General features: G+C 38.1%; 4 protein-coding genes across 5 annotated transcripts; 3 read left to right on the plus strand and 1 right to left on the minus strand.

Annotated features, from left to right (window-relative positions):
• Nucleotides 1-5,117: 5,117 nt before the first annotated feature.
• On the plus strand, nucleotides 5,118-6,115 carry LOC103508787 (sialin-like). Of its 2 annotated transcripts, none has more exons than XM_026823287.1 (2): nucleotides 5,118-5,256; nucleotides 5,950-6,115. In XM_026823287.1, exons 1-2 carry the CDS (start codon nucleotides 5,187-5,189, stop codon nucleotides 6,111-6,113), a joined length of 234 nt encoding a protein of 77 aa, XP_026679088.1. In that variant the 5' UTR covers nucleotides 5,118-5,186; the 3' UTR covers nucleotides 6,114-6,115. The 2 variants fall into 2 exon arrangements, with proteins under 2 accessions (XP_026679088.1, XP_026679091.1); XM_026823290.1 differs by lacking the exon at nucleotides 5,118-5,256 and adding an exon at nucleotides 5,558-5,601.
• Nucleotides 6,116-6,947: 832 nt separating this feature from the next.
• LOC103508689 (vesicle-fusing ATPase 1-like) lies at nucleotides 6,948-8,613 on the minus strand. The gene is made up of 2 exons (XM_008473264.3): nucleotides 8,320-8,613; nucleotides 6,948-7,506 (listed from the first exon to the last, which is right to left on the minus strand). Exons 1-2 carry the CDS (start codon nucleotides 8,568-8,570, stop codon nucleotides 7,368-7,370), a joined length of 390 nt encoding a protein of 129 aa, XP_008471486.1. The 5' UTR covers nucleotides 8,571-8,613; the 3' UTR covers nucleotides 6,948-7,367.
• Nucleotides 8,614-8,616: 3 nt separating this feature from the next.
• LOC103508797 (vesicle-fusing ATPase 2-like) lies at nucleotides 8,617-10,256 on the plus strand. The gene is made up of 3 exons (XM_026823241.1): nucleotides 8,617-8,625; nucleotides 8,899-8,980; nucleotides 10,018-10,256. The coding sequence occupies exons 1-3, from the start codon at nucleotides 8,617-8,619 to the stop codon at nucleotides 10,254-10,256; spliced, it is 330 nt and encodes a 109-aa protein (XP_026679042.1).
• Nucleotides 10,257-12,116: 1,860 nt separating this feature from the next.
• LOC103508807 (microfibrillar-associated protein 1A-like) lies at nucleotides 12,117-12,884 on the plus strand. Its single transcript, XM_008473383.3, has 2 exons — nucleotides 12,117-12,282; nucleotides 12,658-12,884. Exons 1-2 carry the CDS (start codon nucleotides 12,210-12,212, stop codon nucleotides 12,882-12,884), a joined length of 300 nt encoding a protein of 99 aa, XP_008471605.1. The 5' UTR covers nucleotides 12,117-12,209.
• Nucleotides 12,885-14,041: the final 1,157 nt, after the last annotated feature.

A 14,041-nucleotide genomic window follows, 5' to 3' on the forward strand; every position in this document is an offset into this window, starting at 1 on the left:
ACTGCTATGGTCTTATCGTCCCGAAATCGAAGAGAGAAGGAAGACAGGATAGGAGAAAGCCAGCCGTTCCGAGAACGCCCCGGATAAAATCCGCCCCGGGCGGGAATCGAACCCGAGAAGTCTAGAGAAAGAAAAATCAATTAGTTGAATGAATCATCATAATCAGTAAAATAGAATTTCATGCTGAAAAAGCTAACTAAAGAATCAAGTATACTGATTACTGTAATTCTTACCTCTTGAATGTAACCTATAAATTCCAAGACTAATTTACATTTCTCTAAACGCAACTCTTGAATTAGTCCTGAATATAATAATTATGCATTTGTTTACAGCTGGGTGATTGGCAAGTGCTGAGGAATCATACATTTAAATTTGAAATACACAATTTAAAATTTCCCAAGGGCAAAGAAAAAGATTGGAAGAACTTATTCAAGAAATGTGCAGCTCAAAGATTGTTCCTCCCAGTAAGTTGATTAAAAAAGGTCGTATTATTAAAAATATGAACTATATTTTGGCAATCATATTATACTTGATTCTTTAGTTAGCTTTTTCAGCATGAAATTCTATTTTACTGATTATGATGATTCATTCAACTAATTGATTTTTCTTTCTGTAGTCTTCTACTTATAACCTAAATAGTTGAATAAATATAGTTTAAGGGTTGAATATCAAATAAATGCAATCATATAGGCCTTTGTCTAACCTGGACGGCAAAGTGACTTTTCAGTCCTATGCTGGCAGTATAGTCATAATAATTGTAATAGTGCATAGGTACCTAGCAATCATATAGGCCTTTGTCTAACCTGGACGGCAAAGTGACTTTTCAGTCCTATGCTGGCAGTATAGTCATAATAATTGTAATAGTGTGTTCCTGTTATTGATTTATTTTCTTTCTCCTCTTCAGGACATTTTGTCTCATATAGATTCTGTGCTGTACATGGACATTGACACATTATTCCTTGGCCCTGTGCTAGAAGTGTGGCAACATTTCTATCTAATGAATGCCACTCAAATGGCTGCTCCCTCTTCAGGACATTTTGTCTCATATAGATTCTGTGCTGTACATGGACATTGACACATTATTCCTTGGCCCTGTGCTAGAAGTGTGGCGACATTTCTATCTAATGAATGCCACTCAAATGGCTGCTTTGGTACCTGAAGGTGAGGATGTCAACAGTGGCTGGTACAGTCAATATGCAAGACATCCGTACTATGGCAATACTGGTAAGTACTTTATTTAATACATGTTTTTTTTTTCTCTCTTTTTTATTTCATTCTAATAATTGGAGGAGGGGGTGGAGGGGGAGGGGGAGGTCCTTGCTGGGCGTCTGGGTTGCTTTCCTCAGCAGCGGTGCACTCTTCACCTTGTCCACCAGGCTGATTGACGTAGCCTTCGTAGAAGTAGGAATTTCGTTCTGGTTTAGGTTTAGCGTCTGGTTCTTGATAGATAGAACGGGGAGTGCCATTCCAGCAGCTGCCTCCGGTTTGACTTCTGTTGCCCTCGTGTGAGCAGCGATCTTCGAAATCCAAATCACTTTGACTTTGGTGACAAAATGACATGGTTAGGGTTAAAGGTCAAGTGCTCAGTGTCAGAAAGTTGTATGATAAGAGTTTAGGTCCAGCTTTAGGGGCGGGCGCCAAATAAAACTATTGGATAAAAATTGGTTCACCAGAAATTTGGTTTGGGCGACAATTTTGCGTGTTTGCGGAATAGTTCTGAGAAATTAAAATGTAGCCCAGAAAAGTGGCCACTAGGTAGACCCGAGGACGTGTTTATAGGAAGTAGTCTTTGGTCGAAATAACGGATGATTTTGGAGACTGGAATATACTCGGTTTAATGCCGTAGCTAACAGCTAACACACTGCTAGGACTGAATTTTTTAATACTTTTTGTTTTATTAATTACAAATAAATTAATGCAAAAATGCAAAAAATCAATTAATCACTAGGTAATTTACATTATTTTCAGACAAACTGTACATCTTCCCATGTCGATACAATTTCCGATCTGATCACTGCCAGTACATGTCCAACTGTGAATCTGCTAAATCTCAAGGAGTAGTGGTGTTGCACGGATCAAGGAATTCGTTCCTTAACCATATCATTCCTCCGTTCAGTGTGATCTTCCAGGCGTTTCAAGAGGTAAATATTATAGTAGGGCACAAAGTCTGCCATCATCAGAACCGAAGATAACAAACCGAAGCCTAGATCACAAGGCAAAAATAGAACGGTCAGAGGCCACAAATCATGCCATCGAGCTATAGCGATATACCCGTCGCGTCATTCACCTATCCTAAAGAAAATAGAATCCGCAAAACCTAAATTACAATAGTATCACTGCGAAGAACGTTCACAAAAGGTTTAGCGTTTCACGACGGAGTTGGTTAACTAACCAATGAGAAGACTGGCTAACAAATGTACCTATAGGTTTGTGAGAGATAGTTAGGTACCAAATTGCAAAGATAGATAAAATTACTTAGCGAATCGCAGATACGATATTTCGCCCCATATGTAAAACCTCAATCTAAAGGTGTGTCCAAACACAGTCGATCGGTTGTCGATCAACGCGACGAGGGTAAAACTATGTTATTGATCCCCGAAGATAACAAACCGAAGCCTAGATCACAAGGCAAAAATAGAACGGTCAGAGGCCACAAATCATGCCATCGAGCTATAGCGATATACCCGTCGCGTCATTCACCTATCCTAAAGAAACCGAAGATAACAAACCGAAGCCTAGATCACAAGGCAAAAATAGAACGGTCAGAGGCCACAAATCATGCCATCGAGCTATAGCGATATATCCGTCGCGTCATTCACCTAGCCTAAAGAAGATAGAATCCGCAAAACCTAAATTACAATAGTATCACTGCGAAGAACGTTCACAAAAGGTTTAGCGTTTCACGACGGAGTTGGTTAACTAACCAATGAGAAGACTGGCTAACAAATGTACCTATAGGTTTGTGAGAGATAGTTACCAAATTGCTAAGATAGATACAATTACTTAGCGAATCGCAGATACGATATTTCGCCCCTGAGTAATCTAAAGGTGTGTCCAAACACAGTCGATCGGTTGTCGATCAACGCGACGAGGGTAAAACTATGTTATTGATCGATGTCGATCGACGGCCGGTCAACCATGTGTGGACACATCTTTAAAGGACTTTTTCAGTCCTATTCTGGCAGGATAAACAAGGTATGTTCTATTGTATTCTTCCAGTATCAATTGAACCAGGATGCTACGGAGCAACTGTTTCAATCCCTACAAGCGTACCTAGGAGAAACAAAACTTGCCAAGTGTGGCTCTAACTACGAGAATATCTACTTGAAACAGATGCGAAGTGTGATTCAACCTTGGGTAGTATGACGGTAAATTCTCAACCAAAAGGTAACGATGCTTTGCGTCCACACTATGGTCCAAAACACGTCCACAGAGTCCACACCATAAATCAAAATCAGGAATTATTCACCCTTTTTCGGTGGGAACAAATTCACCTGTGCCACAAAAACCTGTGCCAAAAGGTCGCTATATTTTTCTGAACCAATTCGTTATACCTATGTACGGCCTGTATTATGGAGCAGTTTGAGTGTTCTCATCTCACAGTTATTCAATGGGCTCCTACCGAATATTAGTTAGGAGAGTTAGTCACTGATATAGGCAAGGCCACAAAAAATGTCCATAACCTTAGCTGTTGATTGGAAGTAGGTAGGGTACCTTTACCTACTTATGTACTTGCAGATGTTTTTTTTTTTTTTTGCAATCATAATATTCGCCTTGAAACTAGTAGACACTGGTTTTGCAGAGGTTACAATGGTTTTATCTTATCAATGCGAAGTCCATTTCGGTCTCCTCCCATCTCCACAATCCAATATCCCATAAGGAAGTTGTATGGTCGGTTGAAGTTACGTTTTTCCCCATTGTGGTTTTATCTTATCAATGCGAAGTCCATTTCGGTCTCCTCCCATCTCCACAATCCAATATCCCATAAGGAAGTTGTATGGTCGGTTGGTTTTTCCCCATTAAAAAGAGAGTGAGTAATAGAACAAACAAGTGAGGGGTTATTGAATGAAAAAGTAAAAAGAACAAAATAATGAATGGCTAATATTGGCTAATGGCCGGACCACAATCTGAGTTTAAACTTGGTTTAAATTAAACCGATCTCTGATTGGCTGAATTTTAATCCAAAACCTGAAATCTTATATTATAAAATCAAGATCCATTCACTCATTCACATTTTTGGTTTTTTGTGTTCCTGGTAAAAAGACCTTTAATTTGATATATAGGTCGACCAGGTTTGGATAAGTCCATCTATGGGGACAGACAGAGTGACAGACAGACGACACCGAAGCGAATACAATAGCCCGTACCTTATACCTTTTTAGCACGTCCTTCCTTTATAAACATTTCGGAGCCCTGTGGAGGCCCTACTTCTAAGTAAGTTATACTCGTACAGTTTATTGAACGAAGTCAGCCCCAAGTAATAACCCTAAGTTAAGGATGACGAAAAACGCCGACCCCGTCTGAACACGGAAAAAAGCGTGAGAAGAAGAGGAACTAAGCTGACTTTGTATTGTTTTCAGTGCGGCGCGGCTATTGGTACATCTGTTTCTTCGGGTTCGCCTGCAATTACATGATTCGGGTCAACTTGAACATCGCCATCACAGCCATGGTACACAGCCGCCCCGTCAACAATGATAGCGCTGTAAGCGAGTGTCTGGCGACATCTGGTGGAGGAGTGGGGAATGAATTGGCCGCTATGCGGCTTGTGTCGAGTTTGGAGAATGAAGTGGAGGCTCTGCGCCTCGTCAGGAGTCCCGTGCAGAACGGGACGAGAGAAGTGAGTTTTTTACTTTCCATATCCTATAATCTCCCCATACCCTATCAGTAGTAGGTCTTGAAGCATAGATATTTGAATATGAGTAATGAGTACTACCAACTCATCAATTTATTCACAAATTTACTCATTCAAAAAAATTTAATCAGAAGATGTTTTACTCATCAATTTACTCACAAATTTGCTCAATCAAAAAATTCAAATCAGAAGATGTTTTACTCATCAATTTATTCACAAATTTACTCATTACTTTTATTCAATTCTAAGGTACATACTTATCTGTTCACAGGCAGGTATATGGCTTGGCGTCCCCCATCTGGTACGCACAGTTTGCGCAGTCATCTTCTCATGGATGGCAGATAAAATGCTGACGTCACATTGTATGAGCACCACGGGCGTCAGGAAAACCTTTATCTTTGTAGGTAATCAGTTTTTATCTAGACGCGAAAATGGGTAAGACAAGGCCGTTTTTTTCTGAAGGGTAACGATATAACCAGGATGAAACAATGCTAATGGAGCTTGAAAATTCAATTTTCTTTGCCTAATCGAAAACCTAGTAAGATTAGCCTTGGTTAGGGATTGAGTCAGAACCAGGACCAAAATTTTGGTTCGAGCAAAATAAGAAGGAAGAGAGAAAAAAAAGAGTTTTTTATCGTAATATTGGCGTCCATCCTTGCTCTGATGACTTGACGGCTGCTCTAAAGTCTAAACACTAAGCTGACATTGTATGAGCACCACGGGCGTCAGGAAAACCTTTATCTTTGTAGGTAATCAGTTTTTATCTAGACGCGAAAATGGGTAAGACAAGACCGTTTTTTTCTGAAGGTTAACGATATAACCAGGATGAAACAATGCTAATGGAGCTTGAAAATTCAATTTTCTTTGCCTAATCGACAACCTAGTAAGATTAGCCTTGGTTAGGGATTGAGTCAGAACCAGGACCAAAATTTTGGTTCGAGCAAAATAAGAAGGAAGAGAAGAAAAAAGAGTTTTTTTATCGTAATATTGGCGACCATCCTTGCTCTGATGACTTGACGGCTGCTCTAAAGTCTTAACACTAAGCTATCAAGGCAGAAATACTTGTATGTTTCATGCGTGTCATTCTTGCTTGTCAGGTGCGGGCTTACATGGCCTGTTGCTGCTAGGCGTGGCCTTCTCTGGGTGTGATGCCACGATAGCCATCTTGTTCCTAACCCTGTCTACGGCCACAACTGGGGCTTCGGCCGCTGGACAGCTGGCCATTATGATCGACCTGGCACCCAACTTTGCGAGTAAGTAACACCCTGGTCTACGGCTACGGGTTCATGTTGAAGTCTTTGTTGACATCTGAGCATGCTTGGAGAATATTCCCGGACAGTCTCTCTGGGGGAAAAAGACTGACCGAATAAATAGAGTTGGTGGGTAAATCGACGATTTTGTGCCAACTTTGCGAGTAAGTAACACCCTGGTCTACGGCTACGGGTTCATGTTGAAGTCTTTGTTGACATCTGAGCATGCTTGGAGAATATGCCCGGACAGTCTCTCTGGGGGAAAAAGACTGACCGAGTAAATAGAGTTGGTGGGTAAATCGACGATTTTGTAATTATTTGGAACGTTGTCTAAGTTTGATGAATATTTTGTTAAACTGTTCAATACAAGAGGAATTTATCGATTAGTTTTGGATCTCATTTGACCTTCGGAGGTCTCAGAATCCCTCATTCTGATTGGGTTGCTCTGAGCCACTAGTAAGGTAACTACTGATTTGACATTACTGCTAATATCTGAATATTAGATTTATTAGAAATATACAAGGTGAAAAAACACCCTGTGCATATTGTTGTGTACAGGGTTAAGTAATATTATTATATTCAGTGAAAGTTATATAATATAATATTATTAAATAATAAAAGGGGGATATTTTGCCACAATTCATAGTTATTATAAACATCTTCCAACCGTTCTATTATGGAACTCTAGAATGGTTAGTAAGGGAAATCACATTATGCTATAAAAAAATTAGTATGTATTTATTTTCTGGGTGGAGCTAATAAAGAGGATTTAATGAGCTACCAACAGTCAATAATAAGCTGAATAAAAAAAATAGACTTCGTTCTACGAAGAAAAACGAAAATAATACGGGAATGTACGAAAGTATAGAAGGCAACTAAAATATTATCTGAATTGACAAAACTAACAACTTGTTCTTCCTGTTGTAACTGACAGATTTGGCAAATCTGAAATACTGATCCTCTCTACAAAGTTTTACAAGTATTCGGGAGAACAAATCACTTGATAAAATTTCAACATCCTATTCCGATTTTCCAATATTCAGAAAATCGGAACACGGTCTTTCTTCGGCGTAGGACGGCAAAACTTCTCTTCAATAGAAGAAGTAGAAAACCATCGATAACTCAACTACCGATAGTGACGTCTATTTCCTCCACCTTTAGCGATATCTACCGGTACCGATCTTTCCATTCCACCCTCCAATGACCAACTCACCTGATTTATACAGGATGTCCCACTCACATCAAGATTATACCGGGTGATTCACTTAGTGAAGAATAGACGTGCCCATATCCAAACAGCCTTCGTCTTCTAGTTTGGTGAGGAATTTCATGACTCGGTAGTTCTCTTCAATTTGGCGTGCCATATCGATCAGGCCTAGCAGTTTCCTGATGCCCACGAATACTCTGCAACACGGAGGGAAATTAGCAGTCATAATTCATAAAAGAGCTAATCAGATTACATGTCTCTGTGAGGGCTTGTCCCTACTTACCAATATCAACAACGTTAGTGACAGTCTGGTATACTATCTGGCTTTATTCTAGGACAATATCCTGATGAGTGATGAAATATCTGTCTTTATTTTGGTAATTATGTACCTCGCTTTATTCCTGCTACAATACCTAACTTTCTTCTAATTATTAGGTACCTACTTATCTTTATTCTAGTGCATTATGTACCAGTCTTTATTCTGGTGCATTACCTGCCTTTATTCCTGCTACAATACCCAACTTTATACTGATTATTACCGAGCTTGATTCTAATTACATATTATCTGTCTTTATTCTGCTAAATTACTTGTCTTCATCTTGGTGTATTACCTGGCTTTATTCTTTATCTTGGTGTATTACCTGGCTTTATTCTTTATCCTGGTGTATTACCTGGCTTTATTCTTCAACCTTAATTATTGAGATATTGGGAAAATCCTACAATGCTGCAGTGAGCACCAAAGTTGTGACATAATAACACAAAGAAACTGCATTTACATTAATTACATTACATTACATTACATTATTCAACCTTAGTATATTACCTGGCTTTATTCTTCAACCTTGGTATATTACCTGGCTTTATTATTCAACCTTAGTATATTACCTGGCTTTATTATTCAACCTTAGTATATTACCTGGCTTTATTCTTCAACCTTAGTATATTCCCCTGGCTTTATTCTTCAACCTTAGTATATTACCTGGCTTTATTCTTCAACCTTAGTATATTACCTGGCTTTATGCTGATGCAGGTATCGCTCGATCTCCTGCACTTGTTTCTTGCTGAACACATCCGACTCTTCAATTACATTGAGCAAATGCTCAGGGGTGCTCAAATTGGGGACATGGAGGACCGCGCTGAATTTGGACAGGATTTTCAAGTCCTCTAGAACCTCACGACAAGAGGTTGTACATAGGACGAGGAGCTTCTTATTACGCGGCGGTTCCTTCTTGAGAAGGACGCGGAGTGCTTGGAGTGTCATGTTGGAGTATCGCGGTCCTGTGGGAGGATTAGATTTGTTATAAGAAATGGAGAAGGTATAAATCTTACAGTAAAAAATAAACAAATAAAGTACCATAATAAGAATCGGAGCCTTATACCTACATAATAGAACAGTTGCGCTTACTTGGGTGGTGTTTCAAAGTCAAAAAGCTGTGAAAATGAGGGATTCCGGAACTTTTCTTTTTCTTCCACGACTTCTAGATGCCGAGATAAATCGATTTAAAAAATACCGGTAAATCTTGAACTCTGACGTCACGGCATACGTTCCCGTACGCGATGACGTCACATCAAATATCCCGACGGTGCAGGAATGTTTGGAAGCAGGCAGGATATTCATTCAGCAATCCAAGGACACGGAATCTTCAGGCCTTGTGTCTGTACTACTGGAAGGTAAGATCACAGTAGCACTAAGACTAGAATGTAATTCTACGGTGCAGGAATGTTTGGAAGCAGGCAGGATATTCATTCAGCAATCCAAGGACACGGAATCTTCAGGCCTTGTGTCTGTACTACTGGAGGGTAAGATCACATTAGCACTAAGAGTAAGAGCCTTTTTTTCCCAAAGAATGTAATTCTATTTTGTTCTTTACAATGACATCAACTAACATTACACTTTAATAAGAATATATTATGACATTCTGAATTGTATTTTAATGGATATACCCCAACGTTATGGACTTTCGTCTGTGTTAACGTTGGGGTGAATGTAGCCAATTTTCCAAATGATATACATATTTATGAAATTTTATTTATTTTAATCAATAATACATAAACAGATGTACCATGAGATATAGGTATGAGAACGAGTATGAAAAGAAAGAGACAGAAAGAGAGAGAGAGTTATAGATTAGATATAACAGGTACCTTGCAAATGAATATCGATCAATTTAAAATTCACTGTTGAACTGCTATGAAATTATCAGTTTTAACAAATTCTTTATACAGTGTTTTGAAATGCTTCTTAACTAATATTGGTGGTATGGTTGTCATGTTGTCAATGTGTTTGGGAGAATGTTTATTAATATGGACGATGTATGAATATAGTGTTTTTTTAATTCCAACAACTCGGTAAATTTTCTTTTCCCTATGGTAATGTCTTCGCTGGTAGCTACTCGATTGAAGTAGCTACACTCTTGTACTCACGAGGTTAAAATATACACCTTGCATTCCAAGTGCATAGCTGGAAAAACTTTGACTTTGAAGGGAATCGAACCCGTTACCTTTGGTGTGCATATACATTCGGGCACGGAGGTTACTCGCGTTTTAAAATGTTTTAAGAGCGTTGTCTTTTCGAATTAAATTGATCCCAAGGGCAAGGTAAACCAAGGCCCTTGGCAAATGGAGTGTGCCTGAAGGCATGTGATGTATTCCGATTTCCGATCCACTCGACCCCATTTAATTCGACCTCCCCTATTTCATTCTCTCAGGTCCTCCCAACTCTGGTAAAACCGCTCTGGCCGTGCAGTTGGCCAAAGACTCTGGCTTCCCGTTCATCAAGATTTGTTCTCCCGAAGACATGGTGGCGTATTCAGAATCTGCCAAGTGTCAAACCATTAGGAAGACGTTTGATGATGCTTACCGGTCGTCACTGAGTTGCATTCTAGTCGACGATATCGAAGGCCTTCTCGATTATGGTCCTATTGGTAAGACGAATAGAATAGAATAGAAAGGAACTAGAGTCCACCGCGCTAACCCCTACACCACTGAGGTTGGTTCTACTACACCACTGAGGGTGGTAAAGAACGAGGTAGAATAACGAAGAGGAACGTTGAAAAATAAATTAAAATTGTTCAGGGAACACCTTTAGGTTATGAAATAGTAAGTAAGTAATGGAGCAGTTGCAAATGGGTAAAAAATATTAATAAATGGTCGATTCCTGTGTAAAAAGTTGTGAAAAATCCAAATCAAAACTCAGAAAAAGTAACGCTCGGGATATTTGATGTGCCATCATCGCGTACGGGAAAAAGGGAAAGGACATTTCCCTGAAAAATCAAACTTTGGCCACCACTGAGACACAATTTTGCTGAATACTTCGCTGTGAGTGTTCCAAGAAAGATGGCATTTTGTTTTAAATATTTTCCAGCGAAGTTTCATTTTGTGCTTTCTTACTCCCTGTTTTGCATTTTTTCGCATGAAATTTCGCCTTGTCTGACTTCTGACTTTCAGGAATATACAGGTCCTAGAATGCTTCCTTCATTTACCTTTTTATTTTATTCATTATTTAGTCGATCATTTTATCTTATGTCTTTACTTCTCAGAATCCCAGTAGGTACCTTGCCCTTGGGATCAATTTAATTCGAAAAGACAACGCTCTTAAAACATTTTAAAACGCGAGTAACCTCCGTGCCCGAATGTATATCACACCGGAGGTAACGGGTTCGATTCCCTTCAAAGTCAAAGTTTTTCCAGCTATGCACTTGGAATGCAAGGTGTATAATGTATATTTTAACCTCGTGAGTACAAGAGTGTAACTACTTCAATCGAGTAGCTACCAGCGAAGACATTACCATAGGGAAAAGAAAATTTACCGAGTTGTTGGAATTAAAAAACACTATAATCATATATATCGTCCATATTAATAAACATTCTCCCAAACACATTGACAACCATACCACCAATATTAGTTAAGAAGCATCGCAAAACACTGTATAAAGAACAGCTCATCGGTTGGAACTTTGTCCACTTTCATCTTCATGATCTGAAATTGAAAAATAGATACATTACCCATTTATTCCAATTTCTTAGAATGGGAAGTACACTAGAATACTGTCAACAAACCATTTTGTCCTAGATTCCCCATAAAATAGGACAGTGAATGTATGTTACAAGTTACAAATGGGTCAACAGAGGACAAAAAAATGTCAATTTTGTTATTACAGGAAGAAGCAACATAATAAAATTATTTCCAACCGATTCTTTACTAATTAGTTCTATTGAAAACAAAATGTCAAGTTTTGTTTTCATGTAATTAATGTGTAACGTGTAATTAACAAGTAACATGTACCTAATTAACGATACAAAACTACTAAAATCCTCTTTGAATGAACAATAATAAATTGTACATTAAGGAATGGGAGGGAGGTGTTTTTTCAGAATTTGCTAAGGATTCAATCTGAACTTTTCTCAAGAGTGTCAAAAAGTCCATGAAAATTCCCTTCAGACTACAAGTACAAGGAAGCAACCAGATTGTAGGTGTAGACAGAGTGATGTAATTTTGACAGAAATATCAAAATGAATAGGAGAAAATCTTACCCCGACCATTTGGGATTTGCTTTCGTCGTATTTTCCTTTTCCGTTGCCCTGATAAGTGCTTGCAATTTTTATCACTCAAGCACTAGCACTGGCGCAATGCAGTTCTACTGGAAAATCAATGGACAGCATAAAAATTTTCTTCCTGAGTTTGCCCGACTTTTCAAATTCAAATTTCGCGGGCGGAAATTTTTCATCGATAAGAAAAAGTTCTCTGTGCTCGGTGACGTACCTACACCACAGAGAAGTTTAAAAAAGTAAACAAAAATTTAAAAAAAAAAATCCATTTTCTGAAAAGGTTGGACGTTCCTCTGGAAAGTTTATCCTTAAAGTTTATTTCTTGTATTGGGGTATTTGTTTCACAGGCAGAATGAATAACTATAGCAGTGGCTCATTGGGTGTGCAGAGCACAGCAGGGGCTGTCCCCGTCCTTAATGAAAAGGGTAAGTTCATGGTGGTGCTTTGGATCCCTACTATCTAGATCTCTACCCATCTGGGAATGAAATGCGGACTTGAAAATTATGTTATGAAAAGAGTTATATAGGTCTGCTCTAGGGGTAAGGGTTGTAAATTTTGAGTAGACTAGCTTCCCCTTGAAGTATAACCCTTACTAGCCTACCACCAAACTAGATGACAGATTTTCAACTGTTCCAAGAAGCATTGAAAGAATAAGGACAAGTACCTACTCATCTACTCATGACAGTTGACTGCAGATGAGGACAAGTTATTAAAAAATTACTAGCCCTCACTCTGGTGTTGGACTTTTTTTTCCTACTACAATATAGACACTTACTCATTTTGTTTATTTTTGTCCCCAGGGGAGGTAACAATGAAGAAGGTGAAAGTTCACCGCTACGTGTCAGGGAAGCGGCCAGACTATGCTCAGGGCTCCAGTGACTCAGAAGACGATGATGATGAAGTGGTCAACAGGAAATCAGAGTTCACGTCAATTCCTCACATCCCTTTTGAAGACCCACGTCTCAGGCGATTGACAAGTAGAAAACAAGAGGATGCAGAAGAAGATAGAAGGTCAAGGCATAGGTAATTAATGTATTGATTTAAATTTTACATCCTTAGTCTAGGTGAAAAAAAATTCCCACGTCTCAGGCGATTGACAAGTAGAAAACAAGAGGATGCAGAAGAAGATAGAAGGTCAAGGCATAGGTAATTAATGTATTGATTTGAATTTTACATCCTTAGTCTAGGTGGAAAAAAAAAACAAAAACAAAACAAAAAAAACAACAAAAAACAATAACAAACAAATTAGTGATTAACAAAAAAAAAAATCTAGTATGTTACCGATAAAATTAGTGTGCTTATTTATTTAGTTTACTTTTATGTACATAAAAATGAAAAATATAGAATAGATCTTTTGCAACAAAAATCAATGTAAGAAAAACGATTCAAAGGACAGTTATTAGTAAGTTTAAACAAGATAAAAAAACATAGTTTTCGATAACAAAAATAAAGATTTATTCAACAAGAAATATTTAATTCACGAGTAATGAAAGAAGTATTTACAAGAAATGTGATTTTTTTCTTCAAAAGATCTCTATTGAGAGAAAAAAGCATTGAAATCCTTGGAGTTTAAATTTTTAAATGGGCTTTGGGTAAAAACAGTCCTACAAAAATGAGCAAAAGTTGACGAAAAAGAAATACCAAAACCGAAAGCTAGATCAAAATTTTGGCACCAGAATACGCCAAGGATAGGTAAGTAGGTCAATGAGGATAACAATTGTTTACATTAGTTGAGTTTTTGGTGGACCACCCAATAAAGTTATGACTGAGTATTTATTGACACGAGTTTCTGAACTTGTCAACACCAGTTCATTAATCATTCAATAGTGATACAACTGATAGATAAGTTGATAGGACACCAGAAACAAGCGGAATTGTTTGTGACAACTACGAACTACTTACTTCATGTTTGCAATAATAACATTGGTGCATTAATTAGCAAAAGAATATTTTATAAAGAACAGAGGTAAGAACGAAAAACAGAAAAAGAAGAATGATTGTGGAACACAACAGGGGTAGAATCAAATTAGTGGTAGGTAGGTATATTTTTTAGTAGATAGGAAAATTTAGAAGTTGACGGGTACAGAGAGATGTGAACAATACCTGAGTTTTTGAGTTAAAACTAGATTAGTAAAGAAGAACTTATCTATGAGAGAAGAAATGGTAACTTTGTGTTAAATCTCA

The sequence above is a fragment of the Diaphorina citri genome, unplaced genomic scaffold, assembly GCF_000475195.1.
Source record: "Diaphorina citri unplaced genomic scaffold, Diaci psyllid genome assembly version 1.1 scaffold21, whole genome shotgun sequence".
Classification (NCBI taxonomy): Eukaryota; Metazoa; Arthropoda; class Insecta; order Hemiptera; family Psyllidae; genus Diaphorina; species Diaphorina citri.